Source organism: Ceratotherium simum, chromosome 7 (genome assembly GCF_057802395.1).
Source record: "Ceratotherium simum simum isolate JZ-2026a chromosome 7, ASM5780239v1, whole genome shotgun sequence".
Classification (NCBI taxonomy): Eukaryota; Metazoa; Chordata; class Mammalia; order Perissodactyla; family Rhinocerotidae; genus Ceratotherium; species Ceratotherium simum.
Window position 1 is genome coordinate 15,943,580 of NC_141906.1, and position 24,053 is coordinate 15,967,632.

The 24,053-nt window shown below is 46.9% G+C and overlaps 1 protein-coding gene across 1 annotated transcript in view; it reads right to left on the bottom strand.

Moving 5' to 3' along the window:
- Positions 1–3,982: 3,982 nt before the first annotated feature.
- Positions 3,983–24,053, bottom strand: part of SPON1 (spondin 1) — a 250,084-nt gene continuing 230,013 nt past the window's right edge. The window contains exons 8-16 of the mRNA XM_004418457.3: positions 18,075–18,276; positions 16,954–17,094; positions 16,417–16,492; positions 15,234–15,416; positions 11,904–12,074; positions 11,660–11,827; positions 10,643–10,807; positions 8,321–8,584; positions 3,983–6,618 (exon numbers count right to left, since the gene is read on the bottom strand). Of these exons, the coding sequence (XP_004418514.1) occupies positions 6,455–6,618; positions 8,321–8,584; positions 10,643–10,807; positions 11,660–11,827; positions 11,904–12,074; positions 15,234–15,416; positions 16,417–16,492; positions 16,954–17,094; positions 18,075–18,276 (1,534 nt within the window). The 3' untranslated portion in view covers positions 3,983–6,454. The remainder of the gene's footprint in view (positions 6,619–8,320; positions 8,585–10,642; positions 10,808–11,659; positions 11,828–11,903; positions 12,075–15,233; positions 15,417–16,416; positions 16,493–16,953; positions 17,095–18,074; positions 18,277–24,053) is intronic.

Here is a 24,053-nt window from a genome sequence, read left to right on the forward strand (position 1 = left end):
GCAGCAGAGTTAAGGCGGAGTGTGAGAAGCATGCAGAAAGTGGCCAGATCCAGCAGAAGTGATGGTATATATATATATGAGTCTCTTAATTAGAAGTGGTAGTTTAGCTGGAGCTTGGCGGATTGGTGGGATTTGAGATGGGAAGGAGAGGAGAAGAGCGAGGTGGCGGAAAGCTGGGAAAAAGCCTGGGCAGAGGCACAGAGTTGGCAGAATGCAGGGTGTGTTCTCGAATTGGAACCTAAATCTAAAAGGATTTTAAATGCATTGGGAAAAAAATCATAATAAAGTAGACCGGGCTTGGTTGTGGAGGGCTTTAAAGAGGATGGCCCTTCTGTATATAATGGGAAACTGCAAGGAGTCTGAACAAGGAGCACCTGGACCTAATCTAGGACTAGTATGAATGGCAGAGAAGTGCGATTTAAGGAAGGCTGGTCAGGTACCAAATGGAATCTGTCCTCTTTCCATTTGTTCTGCCACTTTTGTGTAAGGCCGTCTGATCTCACACCCAGGTTACTGCAATGGCCTCTGAAGTAGTCTTTTTGTTTCCATTTTGCCCTTACAAAGCTGTTCGTTCAATGCAGCCAAAGGGATCTTTTTTAGACCATAAATTAAATGTTACACTGCTGCTTAAAGTCTGTCATCGTCTCAATGCATTTGGACAAATTCCAAATTCCTTACCACACTGTACAAGGAAAGCCCCTGCAGGGTCTGTTCCTCCTGCTTCTCACTTATGCTCGAACTGATTTGCTTTCTTACACCCTAGAACATGCCAAGGCTTTTCCAAATCAGTTGCTTCAATTAGCTGTGTCCTCCTTTTGCTCTTGGCTTAGATGCCACCTCCTCAGAGAGCCCTCTTAGACCACCATTCTAATACCACCCTGGCCTGTATTTACTTAGTGACACTTAACCGTCTGTGGTTGTTTTGTCTGTCTTGTCTGACCTGCACCTGAGTGTCATGAGCTCTGTGAGGGCAGAACCATGTCTAAGGTGCAGATTGCTGTACCCTTGTTGGCTGGCATGTGCAGAAAGCCATCTGAAGCATGAATAGGAGCACTGGCGACCCTCTTGTGATGGAAACGCGTGGTGATGGTGGCAGTTACATGCGGGCTTAGTCCAGGAGGCATTTGGGAATGGGGAGTGGAGCTCAAAAAAGAGGCTAGGACTACAAGTGCAGATTTGGAGTTTATCTTTTGTGAGCTAACGATTGAAGAGGTGGGAGTGGAGTGAAGCAGACGGAGCGTTTGAGAGAAGGTCCAAAGGTAAAACTTTGGGGGAAAACGAACATTTGGGGGTAGAAGATTAAAAGGCAGCAAAAAGCCAAGGGAAGCAGCCAGAAACTGGAGTGAACCAGGAGACCATTGTCAAGGAAGCCAAGGGAGTGGTAAAAAGCGTGGAGTGCTGTGCAGGGGGTGGGGGAGTAAGGGGCAGCAGTGATTGCTTAGAGGTTGTTGATGAATTCGAGGGATTTGTCTCAGTCATCTGCTGTGGGAACCAGGTTACAGTGGGGTGTGGTGTGATTGGAGGGCAAGGAAGTGGAGGAAGTATGTGTGGGCGACTTCTGAGAAATTCTGTGGCAAAATCAGAGGGTGACGGGGCAATTACCTTGCTTGATAGGGTAGGATGTTAGAGGAGTAAGAAACAGAGCCAGTGCAGGGTGCTTAATCACAGATATGTAGGTATACAAGGCTGGAAGTAGATATCACATGTAGATACTTAAGCATTTGAGAGATTCAAAGTGTATGGTGTGCAGGCTGGCCTTCCTTTCTGACTGGAGGGTGGGAATGGTGTAGCACTTCTCAGACTATCTGAGGTGAAGGGCTCATTTAAAAAATTTTTCATCTCCACCATGTGGAATGATACTTCTGCTAAATGTAATTTAAAAAAACGAACTATTAGGGCCGGCCCCATGGCTTAGTGGTTAAGTGCGTGCTCCGCTACTGGCGGCCCGGGTTCGGGTCCCGGGCGCGCACCGACGCACCGCTTCTCCAGCCATGCTGAGGCCGCGTCCCACATACAGCAACTAGAAGGATGTGCAGCTATGACATACAACTATCTACTGGGGCTTTGCGGAGAAAAAAAAAGGAGGATTGGCAACAGATGTTAGCTCAGAGCCGGTCGTCCTCAGTGAAAAGAGGAGGATTAGCATGGATGTTAGCTCAGGGCTGATCTTCCTCACACAAAAAAAATAAAAATAAAAAATAAAAATAAATAATAAAAAAACGAACTATTAGGAAAACAATCATACTCTCGGATATCGGGGCAATGTCAAATTACTGTAAAAGTGTCTGAACGCTTGCTTTCAATTTCCGTATCTCATTGTAGGATGGTAACCAACAGTTTGTGGATGTTCTCAGCCTGCAGATCTCTCTCTGAGTAGCACTAATATAGTGAGTGAGGAAGCAGATTTGGGTATTTTTCACAAGTGGTCCTTCTGACTTCCTAGATAGGCTAGTAAATTCCAGCCTAAGATCACCCAGTAGGAGTTGCATGCCAACAGTAGAAAAAAATTAAGACTCTACTTTTCAAAACTCCACATGTTGTAAAGGAGTCAGTAGTCTCAAATAAGATGTTTGCCCTTTTCCCTTCTGTTAATACTTAAAATTATTTGAAGTAAAGGAAAACTGTTTAAACATATAACAGTTAAAATCTGAGTACTAGTACCTTAAATATGAGAACTATTAAAATATGAGAATTATTACCAATCAATTTTAAAGCCAGGAAGTAGTTATGAACGTATTCTGAGTTTTATGAATAATTTAGAGCAATATGAGAAAATGTTAATGAATGCTGTCTTAACGTTACAACATGATGAATGTTATGGGAAAAGTCTGAAATTGCATTTTGCTCCGATGATAGCTGGGCAAAAGTATTGCATATGTATTTTATTTGTCAGGACATTTTCAGTTATAAGTGACAGAAATGCAACTCAAGCCAGCTTCAACACAAAGTGGGCATTTACTGGTTTATGAAGAAGTGAGGGACTGGTGGGTAAAACTGGCTTTCGGTGACTCCCACGTCAGGATACCATCAGGACTTGCTCGCAAGATGAGAACTGGCTGAATACCATCAGGACTCGCTTGCAAGATGAGAACTGGCTGAATTGTGGAGGTGGGGTAGAGAAATCCCTTAGTGTAAGAAAGCTATGTCAAAGCCTGAGGCCAGAAAAGGTAAAATAACTGGCCCCAGCTCTCACAGCGACTCGGGTACAGCAGTGGTTGAACGCAGGTTCCCATGCTTAAAATTAACCATTATATGACTTCTGCCTCTCTGCCCTGCAGAGTGTATAAAACCTTCTGAACCGACAGGGTTTCTAAGGCAGGGACACTGTTATTTAAATGTGGCATTTTAGTATAGATCTTTTGCTCACAGATTTCAAAGGATTTAAATTGACGAATTATCTTCATGCTCATTAGCATACAGTTTGTTGCAGCATCTCACTCATTTGCAAAAAGGACTAATTTATTTCCATTCATTCTCCCTACTTTGGGCAATATGAAGAACAAAATGAATCGTTCTGTTATTAAGATTAATAGCACCAAATAACCAAATAGTGGAATATCTATGTCTTCCTTGATTCTATCTTGTAATTAGGTATTAAACATTTATATTTAGTCTTATTTGGACAATAATGTTCATTTCTTTAGGATATAAATATTTAATTCTGGGGAAAAAGGGACCAACCATACATTCCTGGTACATTTTAATATTTAATTCCTTTAAACTATTGCTTGAAACTTGTGGGCTGTATGTTAGGTCACAGAAATAATTTGACATGGAGCATTTTTATGTATTGATATTTTCGCCATGGACTTGCCCTGGACTAAATTTCTGGAGAATTATAGTCATGTGAGAATGTGTAACATCCCCTGACTTCCTGGAAGAAGTGTACAGACTTTGAGTATGCCTAAAACATGTTTAATACACAAAGTTCAAATTAGAAACAGCACAAAATATTTTTAAATTTTTTTAATTCTGGGTCTGAACAAACCCAGGCTTTATTCTCATTTGTTACAACAGATTTCCTTCAAATAATGCACTGACAAGGTGACAGGTGAGTGACCTAGTGTCTGGTTTGGGAATCTATCCCTGAACTCACTGTCGTCTGAAAATGTGGATGTAAATTAGATTACAAATGGTTTGTTTGGCATTGATAAAAATATATACAACAGTTATAGTTGTTCTTGATGTGGCATTTTTTACTGGGAGTCTTATGATCTGTTTACTGTCTTAAGTGGAAGTCCAAACAAATTTCATTTTTGTAGTAAAAAGTCTTTATTTTCAAAATGATTGGTTAGCCAGAGAAACTATAAACCACCTAACACAAGACTTTGGTAAGAGATTTGACGCTTCTTATAAATTCCCCCTTGCAAATAAAAAAACCCACTTATGTAACAAGAAACATGTTACCCCTTTCCAGCCATTAACCAGTTACCTAGTTTGAAGTCTCCAAAATTAGGATTAACAATGTACCCAATAGGGACCAAATACGAACATGAGATACTAGGGTGGCTTGTCCGTAGAGGGACTTAGGAATCACCGTCTTCTGGACCTTCGTTGTGCATGGGTAGAGAGTAAGCACGCCTCCAGATAGCCAAGAGTAATGTTGCGAAAGTGGGCAGATTCAGTATCAGGACTTTTTGTCCAGGTAGAAAATTCAGCCTCTTATTTCTTTCTATTATGCTCCTTTGTGGGGGGAGAGAGCAGTTCACTTAAGGGTTAAAAAAATAACGTCAGGAACAAGTGAAACCTCCAGAAAGCTCAGGGATGTGGTAATAATGGCCCCTCCAGAATGAGGGAGCAAACGCTTATCTTTTGCTGAATATGACTGAGGCGGATAACAATTGTAAAAAGACCCAACCTCCGAAACTGAATTAGTTTAAAAACACAAAAGACAGACCCAATGAGTTTTTTATTGAACAGTCTCTCTTGTGTAAAGAAAATAATACAGATTCAAGACAATAGCATATATATGTTGTGTTTGGAAATATCCCGATGTGTTTAATGCAAATTCTTAAAGTAGTGTATTCAAAGCATTGTATGCGTCTCATCCATGACACATATTTGGATTAAGCATAATAAAGAAGGCCTGCGACAGAAACAAGACAGTCATTTTAACAGTAAACGAATGAGTAAAAACCGCTGACGTACTGAACTCAGTAAAATGTCCTTTTACACGAATCCTTGGTAGTCAGTCTCCCTGAATTTGGTGTGCTGAGTGCTCGGAAGGGGATGGAAAAGCCTGACCCTCCATATGGTTGTCAGAGGACCAGAGCTGGTGTGGAGAGCTGATGTGTTTTCGACTTCCCACCAGATTTTCTTGCCCAGCTTGATTCTGTAATATTCCTTTCTCTCTAGATTTTCGTCTGTCTTGGTCTCTGAAACACTATTTCTCTCTACATATAAAATTTTATGACTAAAAAAATCTTTCAAAGTACAGAGATAGTATTTTTGTTGAAGGAATGGTTTGGTGGGCTGCGGACAGACTTAGCAAAATGTTTGAATAACTGAAAATAACGTTTTCTTGTTAGAAACTGGTTTGAAAATTTAAAAGTCTAGATGTGTGTCGGAAGATTTTTAAAACTCAGATTTGGGACTGCTAGATAGGCCAGTTTTGCTGCCTTGGCCTTGGTTCTAGTAAGGCTCTAGTATCAGAAGGTTCATAAGGCTGGCTTCCTAGGAGAATTGTGGCCAAAAAAAAAAAAAAAAACCAAGGGAAAAGTATTTTCTGGAACTTAGTACCTTTTGCCTTAGGTGTAAGAATTGGTTACCTTACATTCAAATAAAGCAGCCATCATCTCTTTACCTTGGGGCATCAGGAACCAATATTAGGGGTGAGATAAATGTATTCAGAATTTCTTAGTGAAGGAAGAAAAGCCACCCAACATCAATGCTCCTTTTGACATCTGCCAGCTCTGTTTTCCCCAAAAGATGACAAGAGACTCGACAAGGGACCTAAAGTCCCACTAAATGAAAAGAGATGGGCAAACAATAGTTTCCTGCAGGAGCGAGCAGCAGGCCAAAGACAAGAATGAGGGGAATCTGCTCTCCATCTGATCGGGGAGTGTTTCCTCCTTGCTGTACCCTGGGACCGAGACACAGAGTCATTTCCAGACACAGTGGCCTCTCCATGTGGAGGAGGCCAGGGTCTCTGTCCTGCTGCCCAGGTGGATGCTCCAGAGGGACAGGTTTCCATTTAGTACAGGGTGGCTGACACTACTCACTTCTGTGCTGGACGAGGGCCGGCTGAGGATGAGGGAGCCCCACTCAGCCTGTGCCCACCAAGAAGTGTACAGAAAGGATGTCCATGGCGTCCACAAGGATACGGGGTGAACCACACTGCAGAAATGAAAACTAGTGTACACGATTTAATATGCCTTAAACAAACAAGCAAACAATCCAGCCATTGGTGACTCTGTGGGACCTAGAGTGCAGCCCCGGAGAACTTGTACCCTTGCTAACATGGGTGAACGTTGCATGCTCTGATCTCTTTCTTGTCTTTGCAGCTGGTAAACTGGGAGCTTTTGAACCTCTTCTTTACAGTCATGTAGCGTTCCTGAATCCCGCCTCCACACAGTTTGGTGCATTCCGACCAGGCCGTCCATGGGCGCATCCTACAGCCTGAAAGCATGAGAAGGCCTGGTTAGGCCAGCTGAAGCTGGGGACAGAAAGGGATGCAGAGCTCTAGTGAACAACTGTCCAGCTTGGTTGTCTGGGCTTCTCCTCTGCTCTAGCATGTAGTGATTTTGTTGAATTAAATGGTTAGAGTGCTTATTAGGGACTGTTAGCTCATATGTGATAGACGGCAAAAAACGGCCATAATACTTTGCAGCTCTTCCCATCCAGGGACAGAGTCTTTTTCTCCACCTCTTGAATCTGGGCTTGGCTATATGACTTGCTTTGGTCAATGGGACATGAGCAAACACGGCTTGAAAAAAGCTGCTGGGAACCCTTCCACCACCATGTAAGCAAGCCTCACTAGACTACTGGAGAGGCGATGTGGAGAGAGGCCCCAGAAATGCAGGTGAGGCTGGTCTAGACCTTCCAGCCCTAGTTGAGCCACCAGTTGACAGTAGCCACATGATGAGCCTAAGCTAGGCTGCAGAAGAATCATCCCGCTGAGCCAGCTCAAGTCTCTGACCTATACAATCATGTTAATAAAAGACTGTTTTGGGTGACTTATTAATGCAGCAGCCACTCAAGGAGCCATTAACCACTTTCTCTTATGCTTTGCTCCCCCAAGCACTTAGCCTCCCAAATACTAAGTAAACTTATGTATCTATTATTTTTCCTATGTAGATAGACGTGCCTTTCTCAAAGAAAACTTCCCTGACCCCAAGAGATTAGGTTAGATCTTTTGTAAAAAAAAATGCTTCCATAGTGCTGTGTAAATTACTCCTTTGTAGAACCAATCGCATTTATGATTATCCAGTGAATGTGCTAAGTTTCATGGCTTAGTGCCTGCCTGGGACATAGTTGGGCGTCGTGTGACTGGCCAACTGACTACCAAGTGCAACACACAACATTTTGATATTTGGAACAGCTTCCTAATGGAAAGATAGTAAACTGTCAGGTAGCTTCTCGTATCTGCATTTCTCTCATCGTCCTAGGTGGAGACGGAATGTCTTAAGGAAGAGAAAAGAAGAAGGGGTCATTTGAGCTGCACATTTTAAAATAGAATACCCATTAACCTTCCCTTTTACACGGCACCCTCACCCCCTCCAGGGAATCCAAAGAGCTTTGATGGGCCTGTACCCAAGACTGAACCATGCATCTTCCCAACTCAGTGTTTCCTCGGCTTGCCAATGATATTGCACTCTTGGCTTGGAGCAGCTTATTCAGCAGTGAAGCCCTGGGGAGGAATTTTTCTTAAGTCCTGGAAGACTCTGAAGTTATGCTAGAGGAGGGGGACACATAATCTCTCTCCTGGGCTACAAACAAAACATAGCTGGCCTCTGCCTCTGTTTTTACCACCTCCCAACCACTCAACACAGGTCTGTTCAAGTCACTCTCTTGCTTAAAACCTTCACCTGCAGAATCAAGTCTCAAATCCTCAGCAGCCACTAGACCTTTTATGGTCTGGTCCCTACCTCTCCATCTTGGTTTCCTGCCTCTCCCTTCGTACCGTGTGCTCCATCTGCATCCCATTTATTGATGGAACATATCTTGCTCTTTGGTATCTCGGTGCCTTTGCAATTACTATTCCTGCTGCCTGGGATGCCCTTCTCTAACTGGCGAACTCCCATAAGTTCTTCAAGACCCGTTGTAATTTTCCCTGCTTTGATATCTGTCTGAACTCCAGCCTCGCCCTTGGGAGCAATACCTGGGAACTGCTCCCCATCGGACTCTTCCCTCAGCTGCTCACTCCGCCGGCTCTCCCGGGCCTCCCTCCAGCGCAGCTTCTGGAGGGATGGATTTCGGAGGCACTTTCGGATGCGGCACTTTTTTCGCTGCACAGTCTCTGGGCAGGGTGCGCCTCCAAACTGAGGCTCCATTTGGATCATCCGGGTTCGAATTATGTGGCCTTTCCCACATGACTTGTTACATTCCGACCACTGGGACCACTCGGTGAGCTCACAGTCAATGGCTGGCAAGACACAGATGGGCATGAGTGTATCTCATGTCTGAAACAAGATACGGTCACTTACACTCTCTTTTGAACATCTCAACACCTCAACATCTCAAGCCTATGAGAAATGCAAAGCAGGTGCTGTTATCCCATTTTACAGAAGAAGAAACTGAGGCTCCAGGAGGCAGACTGACTTTATCTGGCCCACATGGTTGGTGAGCAGTAGAGGCGAGATTGGTGCTCAGGTCATAACCCACATTCTATTGCCTCTCTATGACTCAAGGGCTTTGGGGGGACTTTGAAGATGTGTTCAGAGCCCATTGTCCTGCTCTGTAAGCTTCTAGAATATTGTCAAATCAGCCTCAAGTGGCACAGACCAGCCTCCCACAGTCCCAAGGACCCGGGTTTTCTGAGGGAAGGCACCGCTCACTGGTGCCGTTTTTCAGAGATGACCCCTGGAGACCAATACCAAAGACACTGTAGCTTTTGCAGTGAGACCTAGGCAGCTTCTCTTGTTCTCCGCACCATCCTGGGTCCTATCATGGCAGTCTGTGCAAGAAACACAGGAGCCAGAAATGGGAAATTCAGTAGAGAAGGGAATGGAAGCATGAGGTGTCTCATGGTTTATCATGGTACGAGATTCAGCAAATTCTTACTAAGCCAGCATCTCACAAATGTGGAGGGGAAATAACCCATCAGTCTGATTCTCAGGATGTGTCCTAGGGAGGCAAGTGTGTCCAAACTCTCTACTGGCTTTGCAAAGCGAGGGCTGCTGGATCTAGGAATACGCATTTTGTTCAATAGTTTGAGGCCTTTTCTCCCTGTGGGAGCACAGGCAGCTTTCTTATCTGCGAAATGGGCATAATCCTATTTTTCTCATTAGGCCGTGAGGATTAAATGAGACAATACTCCCACCCGGTTCCTGGCCCACAGTCAGTGCTCCATAAATGTTCACTGCCTTCTCCCTTCATGCAGTGGACCCTGTGGATATAAAGAGTTTTGTTTAAGTTGGTAACAGCATCTCAGTCAGAAGGTTCTGGAGCCTCAACTCAGATGAGCTGACTTGAATTTGGGGTCAATCTTAATTATTAAAAGCCCAGGCTTTATTTAGTTTAGGCTTTATTCAGTCTGGGTCATCTCCACACATGACTTGGTTTAGCTAAAACAGCTCGGGAACTGTAATATGTAACATCAGATTGAGGCCTCTACTTACTTGCCAGGGCCAGTGCTCGGCACTTGGTACCAATTACGTGGTTTAATCCTCAGAGCAACCTAGGAAGTGTTTCCTGCTATTTACAGATGAGGAACAGGGATGCTAAGGAATCTGCTGAAGGTTACGTAGCCAGTAAGGGACAGAGCTGGGATCTGAACTCAGGCAGGCAGCCGGATTAATAACAGGGAGAGGGGGCATGAAAGACTAAAAGTGCATTTCAGAGGAAGCCAGAAAACAGATCACAGCAAGTGTGTCTGACTTCCACCACCAGAAAAGAAGCTCTCTTGGAAGACTAGCCAGAAAAACTGGCTCGCTCTCCTTGGAGATCAGTCCCCTGTAATAAACACAGCTGATCACAGAGATTGGGGAGGAGGTGGGGGTGGGCAGCGAGCTTTTGAAAGCTTGGCTTGTTTTCTTGCTGGCTGGTTTTCTTATCAGGGTTGCAAGGGTACAGGAGTCACTGACTTAGTGACCAGCCTCTGGTCATGGGTATATGGTCACAGAAAGGAAAAAGAGAATTAAAAAGCTTGGAAAACCCATGGGTTAGACAAGCCTCTAAATGGGGGAGGGGGTGTGAGAGAGAAAGAACTAAGTTTATCGAGCCTTGTGCTAAATGTTTTCATCTAAGTCTCCCATTTAGACTTCACAGCAACTTGCAGTTTGTGTGTTTTGTAGATGGTAGTGGGACCCCCATTACTAATGAAGAGATTGACTGAGAGTTTAAATAACTTTGCTAACACAGAGGTCCAAACACATGATCTCCCAGCAAAGAGTTGCAGTCCACGACCTAGCAGTCTGATCAGCACACAGGGCTGGTTCACAGGAGGGAGAGGGGCTGGGCTTCCAGGAGCTCCAGGACTTACGGCATTCCGGCAGCATGCACTTCTCCACCTGCTCCAGCTCCTCGTTACAGTCCCCGAGTTCGGCCAGAGACTTGAGCATCCGCTGGCGGGTCCGCATGCCCTTCCCACAGGTCACGCTGCAGTCGCTCCACTCGGACCACGGGGACAGCAAGCATGGGATGGTGTCTAGGCCAAGAGCCAGGTTTGCCACTGAGAACAGGCTCCCTTTGCTTTCTTTGATCTCTTTGTGCCCCCCACCCCTGTCCCCCGCTCTGGCCCCTAGAATAAAGTGAAATTGACTGACAGGTTCGGATAAGAGCGAACCGCACGGAGCAAGAAGTGTCTCGGCAGACCACTGCTCTTCTCACTCTCCTGCATCTCCCCTGGCCCAGCTGGTGGTCATGACATGACATCTGATGTGGGCCAGTAATGTGGATGCACAAGTCCCCACTTCAAACACCACTGGGGGTCTGAGTAGAGTCTTCCTAGAGACAGAAACACCCCACATGCCCAAGAACCATGCCCTAAAAGATAGGCTCAATGCTGCATTTTGGACACTTTGGTGCTGAAATCCCTGGAATGTGTATGTACTTGCGTGCATGTGTGCATTTGTGTAGTGATGTCTGGGCCTATGTGCATTTGTGCATCAAGTGGTGATTGTAATGCTCGGTGGGGCCAGGCAAGTCCAAGGTAGAACATGAGTGAGGGGCCTATGATGCCCTAGGGAATGCACATCCTGCCTATATCTATTACCCCCCAGCTTCCCCAAAAAGATACTTTTGGGTCCTACACACAGCTGCAAGTGAATTCTATAACGCTCATAATGTCCCTCAAGCAGGCCACTCTCTCTGGGTCCCGTTGATCTCCACGCGCCTGTGGCCCTCATCTTGCTCCCAGCAGTGCCCTGCAAGGACGATGGACCATATTTTCTCCCTGCACCTGCTGAGCCTGCGACCTTGATGGTGGTAGTAGTAGGGGGTGCTGTGGTCCCCCGTACTGTCCCTGTCCCCTTCCCCACGCCCACCCCCGCCCACTCACGGCACTCGGGCATCATGCACTTCTCCGCCTGCGACGTCTCGGCCTTGCACGTGGAGCCGTCCGCTGGGCTCATCTTGACCATGCGGTGCCGCCTCTTCATGCCCATCCCGCAGGTGGCGCTGCACTCGTCCCACTCGCCCCACTCGGTCACCAGGCAGCTGCTGGGAGCTGGGGAGTCCCGCGGCGTTGGAGTCGCGCCGGCGCCCTGGGGAGCCCTGCCCGCCCGCCCGGCGCCCCCACTCACAGCACTCCTCGTTGACCGTGCACTTCTCCGTCTCCTCGGTGGGCAGCGTGCACACGGAGCCGTCCTCCGGGAACTGCTTCACGTACCTCTCGCGGGACCGCATGCCCATGCCGCAGGAGATGCTGCAGGGCGACCAGGTGATCCACTCGGACATGGTGCAGGTGGAGCCGTCTGCAACACACCGAGCGGACGCTGCAGCCCGGGCGCCGCGGCAGGGGCCCTGCGGCCGCGACCCGCGCGACCCGAACTCCCCGAGGGCAGGAGTCAAGAAGGAACCAGCAGGCATTCAAGAGGAGTTAGGCAGTTGAGGATGGAAGAGAACACAAAAGGTATAAATCTTTACAGCACGAATTTCTCTAAGAGAAAATGCCTTTTCCCAGGTGCATGGGGCATTCAGGGAAGATTACTCCTTATCCCAGGACCTTTGAAAGATGCTTGGATGGATAGAAGATGTTATATATATATATGTGGTATAAGATACAATTGAATCTACATATAATTTGTAATAATCCATTTGTGTAGTCTAAGATGTGTCATACATTTAATTAAGACCATTAAATAAAATTAAAAATTCACTTCCTCAGTCACTACACACGCCTCGTGTAGCTAGTGGCTACCATACCGGACAGGTGGACAGCACTGGAAAGAAATTATGTATATTCTGAGATACGGCATAAGCTCTCTTGCTCAGAGGAACCTGAGACTTTAGTTATTGTCTAAAGCTGCCAGTTCTCAGTCTCAAAAAACAGATGAGAAAATTTTGTTTCTGAGGGTAGAGAGTGTGACTGGCCTTGGGATGTAGAGAGCTGAGGTCACACGGTGGATTTGTACCCAAAGAGCAGATCATACTAAGTGGCTACAGATGTCTCAATGCCTCAGTTGAGGTTGGTAACAGAAGAGAAAACCCCAGCTGCTAATGGGGAGCAAATTGTGGGGAAGGGAGTGGGGAGGGAGTGTCTGTGTGTGCCAGGAGAGGGGGAGGTAGTGGAAGAAGGGGGAAGGCATATAACCAGCCTTCTGAGTTGATATCTTGAGCTATATCCAGCTTTGCTCCCATCAGTGGTGTTAGCATAGGCCGTGATCATGTAGGAGACACTCAGGAGGTTGGTGGAAAAGATAACTGAACCTCTCAGCATGGCTCAGTGATCCTGTTTCTAAGGCTGTGATGGGGGTGCTGCTCTGGGGGAAACATGGGGTGTGTGTGTCTGTGTGGGTGTGGGTGTGTGTGTTTGCTTGCCTGTTTCATTCTAAAAAAAGGAGATGGAAATGAAGTCATCCATCCATTTAGTCATGTCAATAGGATTTACTGAATGCTTTAGTGGTATGCTCTGAGGTTAAGAAGATGTGTAAGATATGGATCCTGTTCTACTCCAGAGAGTGAGATGGGCACATAAACTGACAATAAATCCAGGTATTGAAAATATGACAACAGAAGTAAGCCCAGGGAATTGGGGAACATGGAGGAGAGAAAAAACTCACTCCTTCTTGGAGTTCTGGGGAAGATTTCACACAAGAGGACACATCTGAGTGCACCTTTGTTGGATAAAGGATATTTGCAGGGAAGGGGAAGGGAACAGCTCATGCAAATGCCACTGTATAGAGTGTATATGTGTGTGGCATGGGGAGATGAAGCTAGAAAGGAGGATTGAAGTCAGTGTGAGGCCAGCCTCACATGCCCACAGGCTGTCACTTGCACGTGTGTGATGCCTACACGTTGTTATTTAACCTAGGGCCAGTGTAGCTAGACGGTGCTGGTGGTGCAGTAAGAAATCACAGCTGGAACTCAGCTGTTCGACCTAGGGAAATTCTGACACATGCTCCAATGTGGAAGAACCTTGAGGACATTATGCTAAGTGAAATAAGCCAATCACAAAAAGACAAACACGGTATGATTCCGCTTATATGAGGTACCTAGAGTAGCCAAATTCATAGAGACAGAAAGCAGAGTGGTGGTTACCAGGGACTGGGGGTAGTGGGGTATGAAGAGTTAGTGTTTAGTGGGTACAGAGTTTCAGTTTTTCAAGATGAAAAGAGTTTTGGAGATGGACAGTGGTGAAGATTGCACAACAATGTGAATGTACTTAATGCCACTGAACTGTACACTTGAAAATGGTTAAGATGGTAAATTTGATATTATGTACCACAATAAAAAATTCTGAAGAAAAAAGAAAAAAGCAGGCACAGCCCAATGTGTTTCAGAACTGTTATTACCACCTGGGAGCCACACGGACTGGTGTGAGGAAGAACTGTTCCCGGTGGAGGGGGCAGTTAAAGACCTGAGCTTCCACTGCAGGCCCCAGGCAGACAGCTCCCCAGCCCCAGCCCCAACAAAGAGAGCGAGGCTCCAGCGTTCCAGGCCTGTCACAACTTCCTCCCTGCCTGTTTGTAGGAGTGGCCTGTCCATGGCAGGGTTCACCCCGCTCTGAGGTGCCTTATCGTGGACACAAACAGTTAACAGTGAACCACCCTGGGAGTGCAGCCAGGAGAGGTATTTAAGACTGTCCCCCAGGAAGAGCCAGAAAGTGAACAACCTGCAGTAGGGTAAACTTGCTTCAATTATCCTCAGTTTGGAAGTGGTTTTCTTCCTGCCGTAAACCAGCCCAGCGTATACATCCCTTCCCATTGCCTCACTGCACCTCCGAGACAGTTCAGATCAGAGTACACAGTACAGATCTGTCCAGGCAGAGAGAGGAGTCCCACCCTGGAAAGGAGGCAGCTGACCTTTGCACAGCAATCAGCTCAGTGTCATCTTGAGGCTTGAGCCATCGTGACATAGGCGGTGCAAGCTCATAGGTCAAGCCTGACCTTGGAGCAGTTGCAGAGAGAGACTGAGAATTCCTGCCATCAGCCCAAAGGTCCTGACTGGAGGAAGTGAGTGCTCTGACGCAGGCTGGGGCGGGACGTACAGCAGGGCCCATAAATGATGCAGAATTAGGGCAATGGATCTAGATTCAATCTTGGCCCACCTGTTCACCTGCTTCGTAAAAAGACTGGAGTCAAGGCCCAGAGCAGGCTGCTTGTTTGTAATTTGCCATAAGGTGTTTGTTAGCTCTGCAGTGATATTCAGTTCCAGGGCTGGGGAGGGAGGGGGTGGTCAGTCAGTCTCAAGAATACTTTTGATGTCATAAGACATGTTTTGTGTTCAGAGCCCTCAAGACATTGTTGGAGATGGGAGTCTGCCCCAGGAGGACCCCACTGACAACCACAGTCAGGGTCCTGGTGGCCCACTAGGGGCGCTGCCTGACCAGGTATGAGGGGCCGGCGTGGCAGGGCCGACCCTCCCCTCCTGAGCTTCTGCCAGCCCCTCGCTGGCCTGGGTTGTCTCCTCACCTTCGTCACTGCAGCCCGGGCCCATGCAGGGCTGGAAGTCCTGGGTGTCAGGGCAGGGGACGCTCAGGTCCAGCTGTGCCTTCAGCATGCGCTGTCGCATCCTCTTGCCTTTGTCGCAGGTGGAGGAGCTGCAGGCGGACCACGGGGACCAGTTGGAGTAGATGCATGTTTCGGGGGTGTCATCTGGAAAGAGTAGGTGACGCGTTTTCCCTGGGGGCCTGTGGAAGCTGTGACTGGCCGTCTCCCCAGACAAGCTCATTTGGGGACAAGAAACCCCTGCTTCCTGACCAGCCTCAGGGAGCCTGGTGCTCCTGGGATGGAAGCAGGCATTTACTTCCCGTTAAAGATTACATTTTAGCATTCCACTAATGGATATCTAAATAACATAGTAGTAAGGCAAGATTCTCTTACTACCTCTTCCCCTCACACGTGGACGTCTTTTCATTGCCAGTCCCTTACCTTGGCAGACACCGTTCCACACAGGTGGGGCATATCACAGGCAATTTGGGGAAGCACAGGCTTTTGTGATGTTGCTGCTCCATCTCCCCAGTGACCCCACACACAGGTGTCATGATAAGAATAAGGGTAGCCAGTGTTCACTGGGCACTCGTTATGTGCCAGCATTGTTCTAAAACCCTTCCATGTCTTATCCCATTTGATCGTTACGACAGCTCTCCACGAGGCAGGTTCTGTTATTATCCCCATTTTACAGGTGAGGAAACCGTGGTAGAAAGGCGAGCTTTTTGCCCAAAGCCACAGAATGAGAGCCCAGGTTGTCTGGCTCCAGATCCCGTGAAGCCATGGCAGTGCTGCTCCCTCCTGACTGTAGGATCTGGGCCTCACTTTCCTCTCTGGGGACGTGATGGACCCACACCTGCCTCACAGGCCAGTGTGAGAATCAAAGCAGAGAGTGATCTGATACTGTGAGGCTACGCAAATACCATTTACACGATCATTTTAAAGGCCCGATGCTGTTGAGTACCTATTCCAATGTCGTACCTTCACCAATTCCCTTATACTTTGTGCCTAGTCTTGGCCTTGTTTTGGGTTATCTCCCAAGCAGACATCCTCAAAGATGGGATTACCAAATCAAAGGATATAATATTTTTGTGGCTCTTAAAACATGTTAGCAAATTGCTTTACCAATTTATGTTGCCACCTGCAACAAAAGAAAACAACATACCTTCATCTTTCTCTTCTGGAGCCAGGTCTGCTACAATATCATCAACATTGTCAGGTACAATGTTGCATTGTTCCCCCTGCAAAAGGAATTTTACTTGGAGGGCTCACGTTAAAGAATGGAATGTGTAGGGGAAAGATGAAGGAGGATGTAAAATCTAATGCCCACCCTGTATACAAATCCCAGACCACAGCAGAGTTCTGGGCCAATATTTACAATCTGATTGAAAAAGAAATGACAATAAAGCCATAGCTTCCTAGTTCCTGACCCATGGCAGACATTAGTAATCGATTATGGAACTCATGATGAAAGCTGTTTGCCTGGATCAAATCATTCAGTTAAGCATCAAACTCTACTTCGATGTTCACTTTGCTCATTTACATCTTATGAAACAATTTGCATACTAGAAACCCTGGGAGACCCAGGAATACCATATTCTGGAATATGCCAGGAAGTCCATGATTCTAGAGATTCTAGGGTATAGTTTCCTTGCACTCTTGGTGGGAAGGGTCTGTGCCAGGGCAAGCTCTAACCCAGTACCTTCCGGGCAATTCTCTCGATGACAACTCTGGCTACTTGAGTGATGGACCCGCCCTCTGGATCGTAAAAAGGACTCTGAGGATGGTCCAGACTGGTCAGGGGCCGGATTTTCTCTTGGGGAATTGTGGGCTTGTTGGGTGACTGCAGTGGGGAGAAAACACAGATACAGAGAGTGGGATTAAAAACCACAAAAGCGATTTTATTGTTATATGATCAGAACAAAAACATTGATAGGAATTTAACAGCAAGAATAACTACAATATATTTATGGAATTCTATTCACACCATGTGTTGTGCATGGAAATCTGTAGATCTATCCTTTCAAATTCTCCCATGTACACGGTGGGATTATGCCCGGATGAAGAAGCCAAGTTTCAGAGAGGTGAGCCCAGCTAGGCAATGGCTGAGCCAGGCTGCCCTGAATCTTCCCACTAGACCAGGCATTTGTCTGTAGAGGGTCAGATGGTACATATTCTGGGCTTTGTGGGCCATACTATGTCACAACTACTCAACTCAGCTGCTGTAGTGAGAAAGCAGCCCCAGAAAACCTGTAGTTGGATGCCTGAGGCTGGGTTCCGAAACTTTTTTTGCAAATCAGGTGGTAGGCCCGATTTGGGCCACAAACTATAGTTTACCAACATCTATTCTAGATTGTTCTACACTGGTTTTCTGATGGCTCCAGATTTTGATGCACTGGGTGTGCTGACCACATCTGAGAAATATTGACATTTGGGAGAGAATCCAAACTCTGCCTGGCTGTCCAGAAACCTTCAGAATCTGGCCCAGAGTAATGTACGTTGATTTCCTGCTGTTCCCCATTCTCTCTCTCTGCTTCCGTGTCTGTTGCCTGCTGTTCCCTTGCTTACCTACGGACTGCGCTTTAGCAGATTCCCACTGCGTGCTCTCCCGGCCAGCTGCATGGACACTTCCCAGGGCCCGAGTCATACAGTATGTGAGGATGTGACGGTGGGACCATGCTGGCCTTCCCTACCAGGCTGTGAGTTCATCTAGGACACAGCCTGGGCCAGACTCACCTCTGTGTCCAGGACCCCAGAGCAGGGCTGGACAAGGAGACAGCACTTGGCAAGGTTTGTCACTCCCCACTCCAGGCACACACCTACCTCATAGGTCACCCCGCTGTCGGTGCCGGCGTCCCAGGGAATCAGGTCTTGCACCACCTTCTGGACCCAGCCGCATTCCTTGGTGCACAGATCCTCCGCGGACAGGCCCACATTCCAGTCGGGACTGGGGCCCATCATGGTCAGGAAGGACATTAAGTGGCGCGTCCTGTCCACGGAAAATTCAGCTGAGGGTGCTGCTCTCCTGGAAACCAAATACAGAGACCATTACATTAAGGGTTCCAGGGGTGCACATTCTGAGGGATATCTGGCCAGGCCATGGTTGAAGGATGAGAGGTGCAGAAAGAAGGGAGATTTTGTCTCCCAGTGAACTCTACCTTTGGCTATTACAGGTTTACAGCCTTCTCTGTCCTGAGTCCACCCGTTGGCCATGTATGGAGAGAACCACATGCCGCCACTCTATCCAGTTGTAATGTATGCACAGCACTCACTATGATTTTGTATTTCCTAGCTTCTTTATTTGTCCAGCTGTTTATTGACTGTCATCTCTCACTGCAGTGTAAGCTCTGGGAAAGCACGGTCTGCCCCATTCATGGCTTTATTTCCAGTGCCTACAGCAGTGCCTGGCCCAGAGAAGATGCTCAGCAAATGCTTCCGAATAAATGAATGAACTAATACTTTGTGCTGTGTGTGTGCCCAGCTGTGCTGGACGTGAGATGAACTTTACAAATAAAAACTGCTTAACAGTGCCCCGAGCCTTTTCTTGTACATTCTCATTTAATTCTCAGAATAGACCTGGGGTAAGGATGAGTGACTTCAATTTATGGGTGAGGAAACTGAGGCTCAGAAGGGTTATGTAACTTGTCCAAAGTCACAAAGTGAAGTGGTGGAATGGAGACCACAACCCAAGTCCATGTTAGTTCAAGGTCAGTGTTCTTTTCATCATCAATTTCTAAATCCTCTTCCCTGCCCCTTCTTCACTCTGCTGAGATCTACACTGTGCCATCAGAGGGGGCGTCTCCCCAGCCTCTGCCTCCATTGCCCTCCAGAGGCTGCTCATAGCTGGGTTCTCCCCTGGCAGCAGAGCTCGCCCAGAGCTGGCTCCCTGGCCGTTTCCTCCAGTTGATGAGCAGGGACCCTACTATAGCACGGAGACCTTTGGCTGACAACCCCTGAGCTACAAGAGGCAGTTTCCACCTCCGTCTCCTCGTGTTGCTAAGAAGAGGTCTTAGGAATGGCCAGGGCTGTATGAGAGCAGTGGTGGCGGCCACCACGAGGCTGGGTTAGAGAGTTATAGTCACTCAGGACACACTTGGTGGCAGACCCACGTTATTTTATTTTCCCCTCATGACAATCCCGTGGGGTTAGAATTATTACCTCACTTTGTAGAAAAGAAAAGAAAGCATATAGAGGCTAATGAACTTGGAGACACAGCTAGCAGAGGGCTGAGGTTTGAAGGCAGCTCTGCCTGAGTCTACACCCCAGGCTGCTAGTCGTGGGGAATCCTGGGCTGGGGACCAACGCGTCTGTTCAGTCCAGCTGGCAGCTGCTCCTCCTCAGCTGTGTGGGAGTCCTGGCGCCCCTCTGTTGCTGGCAGCTGCTTCTGGCTGTCCTCACCTGTGCCCAGAAAGTGATGACTCCAGACCTGGTTGGGCCCTGTGGAACTGAACTCCTTGGGCTCTGGCATGCCAGAGGGACTCAAGCAATGAGCAGAGAGGGAGGGAAGCCTGGGTGTGCATTCTGGCACCACCTCGTATAGCTGTGTATCCTTGGACAAATTACCAAACCCTTCTGTGCCTCAATGTTCAAATCTATAAAATGAGGATCTTTACATGTCTACTCTAAAGGATTATTGTGAGTGTTTAATGAGAGAACTTGCATACAGTACTGAGCCCAGTGCCTGGCACCTGAGCTATTATTACTGTTATTGAGAGAAGAAGCACTGTAGGGTCATATGGAGATCAGAAAAGAGAGAGGAGTGGTGGGAAGGCTCCCTAAGTGGACTGCACGGTTTTAGCATGATGCCAGTCTAGGTTCTGACACACGAGTGGGGAACCCGGCTTTGGCTCCCTCTCTAGCCTCCCTCTCTAGCCTTCCCCATCCCACCCCACCCACTACCCAGAAGCTCCCTGTGGCCCAGCCAGGCCAGCCTAGTTGCAGGTCCCATATGCACTTGCATCTGCTAGGAAAGCTCTTCTTCAGTGGTTTGCAAAGTGTGGTCTTTGGACCAGCAACATCAGCGTGCCCTGGGAACTTGTTAGAAATGCAAATTATTGGGCCCCACCCCAGATTTGCTTACTCAGAGACTCTGGGTGTAGGACCCAGCACTCTGTTTTAATAATCCCTCTAGGTGATCCTAATGCACCTCGAGTTTGAGGATTATTGGTCTACTCATCTTTAAGCCTCAGGTCACGAGTCACCTCATCCAGGAGGCTTTCTGATCTCCCAGGTGGAGGCCAGTGCCCTTGGTCTGTATTTCCACACACTCTGTGCAGGTCTCTGGAGCTGCCTTCTATGACTATCATCGCTGCCTCATTGTTTGGTCACCCCCAACTAGTTGGGAGCTCCTTGAGGGCAGGAACCCTAAGTTTCACAGCTGCACCCCAGTCCCTAGGTGTCCAGTGGGCCAGCTGAACGAGTGGTAAGTGGCTGTAAGACGACCTGAGCTCCGCTCCTTACTGGCTACTTCCTAGCTCTAGATCGCGGGCAAGTAAGTCACTCACCCTCTCCCAGCCTCAGCGTCTTCATCTGACATCGCCTCCCTGCAGTGTTGCTGTGAGGCTCGAATGAGATGCTTTATTAGGAAGCCTTTATACACTGCTCGAGTCCGACACTCACACAGTCTGCTATTTAGTTAGGCACAAAGCAGAGGATTTCACTTCCTTTTCCCAGGCGTGCCTTTTCTGGCATGTAGGTCAGTGGTCGTAGCAGCTTCTTTAAAGGCCTGGCTGCTACGAGAGCTGCAGTCTGGGGAGCTGCGGCCCTGCTCACCCAGGGACTAACAGGACATGGTCCAGGGCCTGCCTTGCAGGAAAAGCTGGGCAGAGAGCACTGGCATCTGGGCGGGCCTGCTTTACGCCCCAGCCCTCCTTGGCTCTTGGCCCCTTGGGGTCCAGCAGTGACCTGGAGGCAGGCTCCTCTTTTGTTGCCATAGAGACCGATGCTCCACATATTACCCTCCCATCTCCCTGAACATGTGACTTTGGGTCAGGTTAGTTGTTCATACCCTATACCCCATGGGTGACACTATTCACCATGACAACCGAAGGGGACAAAAACAGCCTTACTCAGGAATCCAGAGCTGGAGAAACCAAACCACCCCCCGACCCAACACGCCATCCTGATATTCTGCCCAGCAGATGGATGTAAACATCTGAGAACCTCCTGTGTTTTGCAAGGCCTTATGCAAAGTGTTCTCTGCAAATGCATTTTGGCCAAATCTGTTACCTGAGTGAGGTATCCTCCAGACCGCGGTACGAATTTCAAGGGGTAGGCTAAGGGCCTGGGAGTGATTTTCTAGCCTCTTCAGTTATGCCCTGCTCTTTTCTCTTACCCTGGACTGGAAACTTCATCCCCCGACCCAGCTTACATAATAAGCCCTGCAGGAAGCACTTGCTGACCTCTCCTCAAATTGCTTAGGACCCCGGTGTACCTTCCCAGAGCACGCGGAACTCAATGTCCTTGGAGTTCCTTGTTTAATTTCCATCTTCCCCATTAAGTTCCAATAGAGTGGGACCATTTTTGTCTTGTATACAGCTATATCACAGTGCCTGGCTCAGAACTTGACATGCAGTGGATTCTCCTCAAATATTTGTTGAAATAAATGAATTAATCTAGGAAATGAATATGGAGCTCTTGTACTTCCTTTGACCTTCAAATTTAATTAAAAAAGCACCTCAAAGTATTTATTACCTTTATAATAAAAATGCTACTTAAAATTATGAAATGGATAGAATATATATGAGTTTTCTTTAGGAAATGCTAGATATGACTAGAGTTCTTTAATTTGTCCAAATTGTAATAAAAATTCTTATTTATACTTTCTTGTATGCTGTGTCTTCCCATGTATGATATTTTGTTAACTAGATTTCATTTTTCTATCTGGATTTAAATTTTTATCAGTTTTCTAGCAAAGAGAGTTGATTTGGCCATACCACATAACAGATTATATTATAAAGCATGATAATTAAAATGGTGTAATATTTGGGATAAGACAGAAATATAAATCAGTGGCACAGACTGGAGATCCCAGAAACTTTAGATAAGGACTTTTACAAAATAGACTTCTCAAATTAGAGGGAAAGGAAAGATTATGCAATAACTGGGTTGGGTTAACTTAATTGCAACTAAAAAAATACAGGATTCACATCTTATATAATACACCAAAAAAAAAAAAAAAATTCCAGAGTTAAATAGAAAACAACCAGATCATAGGAAAAAAGCCAAGTTTTCAGATCTGCTAGAGAAATGTTAATTTTCTCAGCTTTGAAACAATAAAAGCAATTACAAAGGTGACTAATTGAATCAGACATCAACTAAAAACACCTGTGTAATGAAACAACAGTATTGAATTAGAGAGAAAAATGACATGTTGGCAAAAATGTCTCCATCTAGTGTGACTGACAAATGTTAATATCTGTAGTATAAACAGAGTTAACCCAACTGTAAGAAAAGGACCACAGTCCCAACAGATAAAGGAAAGCTCACACCAGAAAAATGAAAACCAAATGAAGACACGGAGAAGTGTTTCCCTTTTTATGTTCAGAGAGGCAGGTGGTGTGTTGGGAAGAAGAAAGGTATATAGAGTCAGCTGGAATTGCGTCTTGGTGCAGACACTTATCAGCTGTGTGCAGGGGCTTTTACCCCACCTCGCTTTGCAGTTATGACATCTGCAAAACGGGAGCATCATCATACCTACCCCAAGGCTTTTTGTGAGGAAATGCCTTATCATTGTGACCGGCACGTAATAGAACTTAGCAAATGTTGATTTGCTTCTCATTCAACCTTTCTAAATAAAACTTCCAAAAACACCACAAAAGAAAAGATGTAATACAGGATTTTTATGGTCCTTCTAGAGACGACTTATCCCCTTCTAAATTACAGATCCACGCCAGTGAGACTCAGGTCACTGCTGATTCAGGTCACTCATACGCTGAGTTCTGTGCCCTCAGCATGTTATTTCAAATACCCGAAATAGAGCTGTCGAAGTTGCAGAAACGTAATACCGCCACTAGGGGGCGCTCGAGCCACGCACTAGGCTGAAGTCCCGTTTAGGGGGACGAAGGTTTGAGTGAGGTTTCCAGCCTTGGAAACAACCTGGAGGCACCGAGAGCTCCGGGTCCATCTGGCGGATTAGATTTACCGCCCGCTCCTCTAGTCCAAGGCCAGTCTTCCTTTATAATCCTGAGGACATCGATGGATCCGGGCAAGTGCTACAGGAGGCAGGGAGGACCCTGAAACTTCCATCCCTGATCTGAGAGAAAGATGCCTCTGGCCCCCCGGGGAACCATAGCTTTGTGTGATTTTGAGGGCACAGACCCCCCAGAGGCAGGATTTCTGCAGGGGGTGACTGTGTCCCTATTCCACTCTCCCCTCATCTGTCTGGAAAACAGAGAGCATTGCCTAATCAAATGTTAATTAAACAGAGTGGCTGGGAATAAAGGACTACAGTCCTTTACAGGATTCATTATAAGAAAGAGAATAAAAATTATTTTAACAAGTTCCAGTAATTCCTAGCTTTCAGACTAAACTGGAGGAACTGGGTGGTGGAAATTCAGAATTGATTTGCAGGAAACCTGGGCATTTTCTCCTCGGACTCCAGAGGAACTAGAGAGGATGTGGAGTTTGTTCAGAATCTGTCTTCCCTCTCTACCTGCGCCTGGGGCTGTCGGAGCCACACGATTTATCAAGCTAAACAAGTCAGCAGCTGATTTGTTCATTCATGGCTGTCCTTTGAGAAGTGGTCCTGGGGATAAAGATGAAGATCATTGAAAAACAAGTCAGTTTCAATGGGCAGGACTT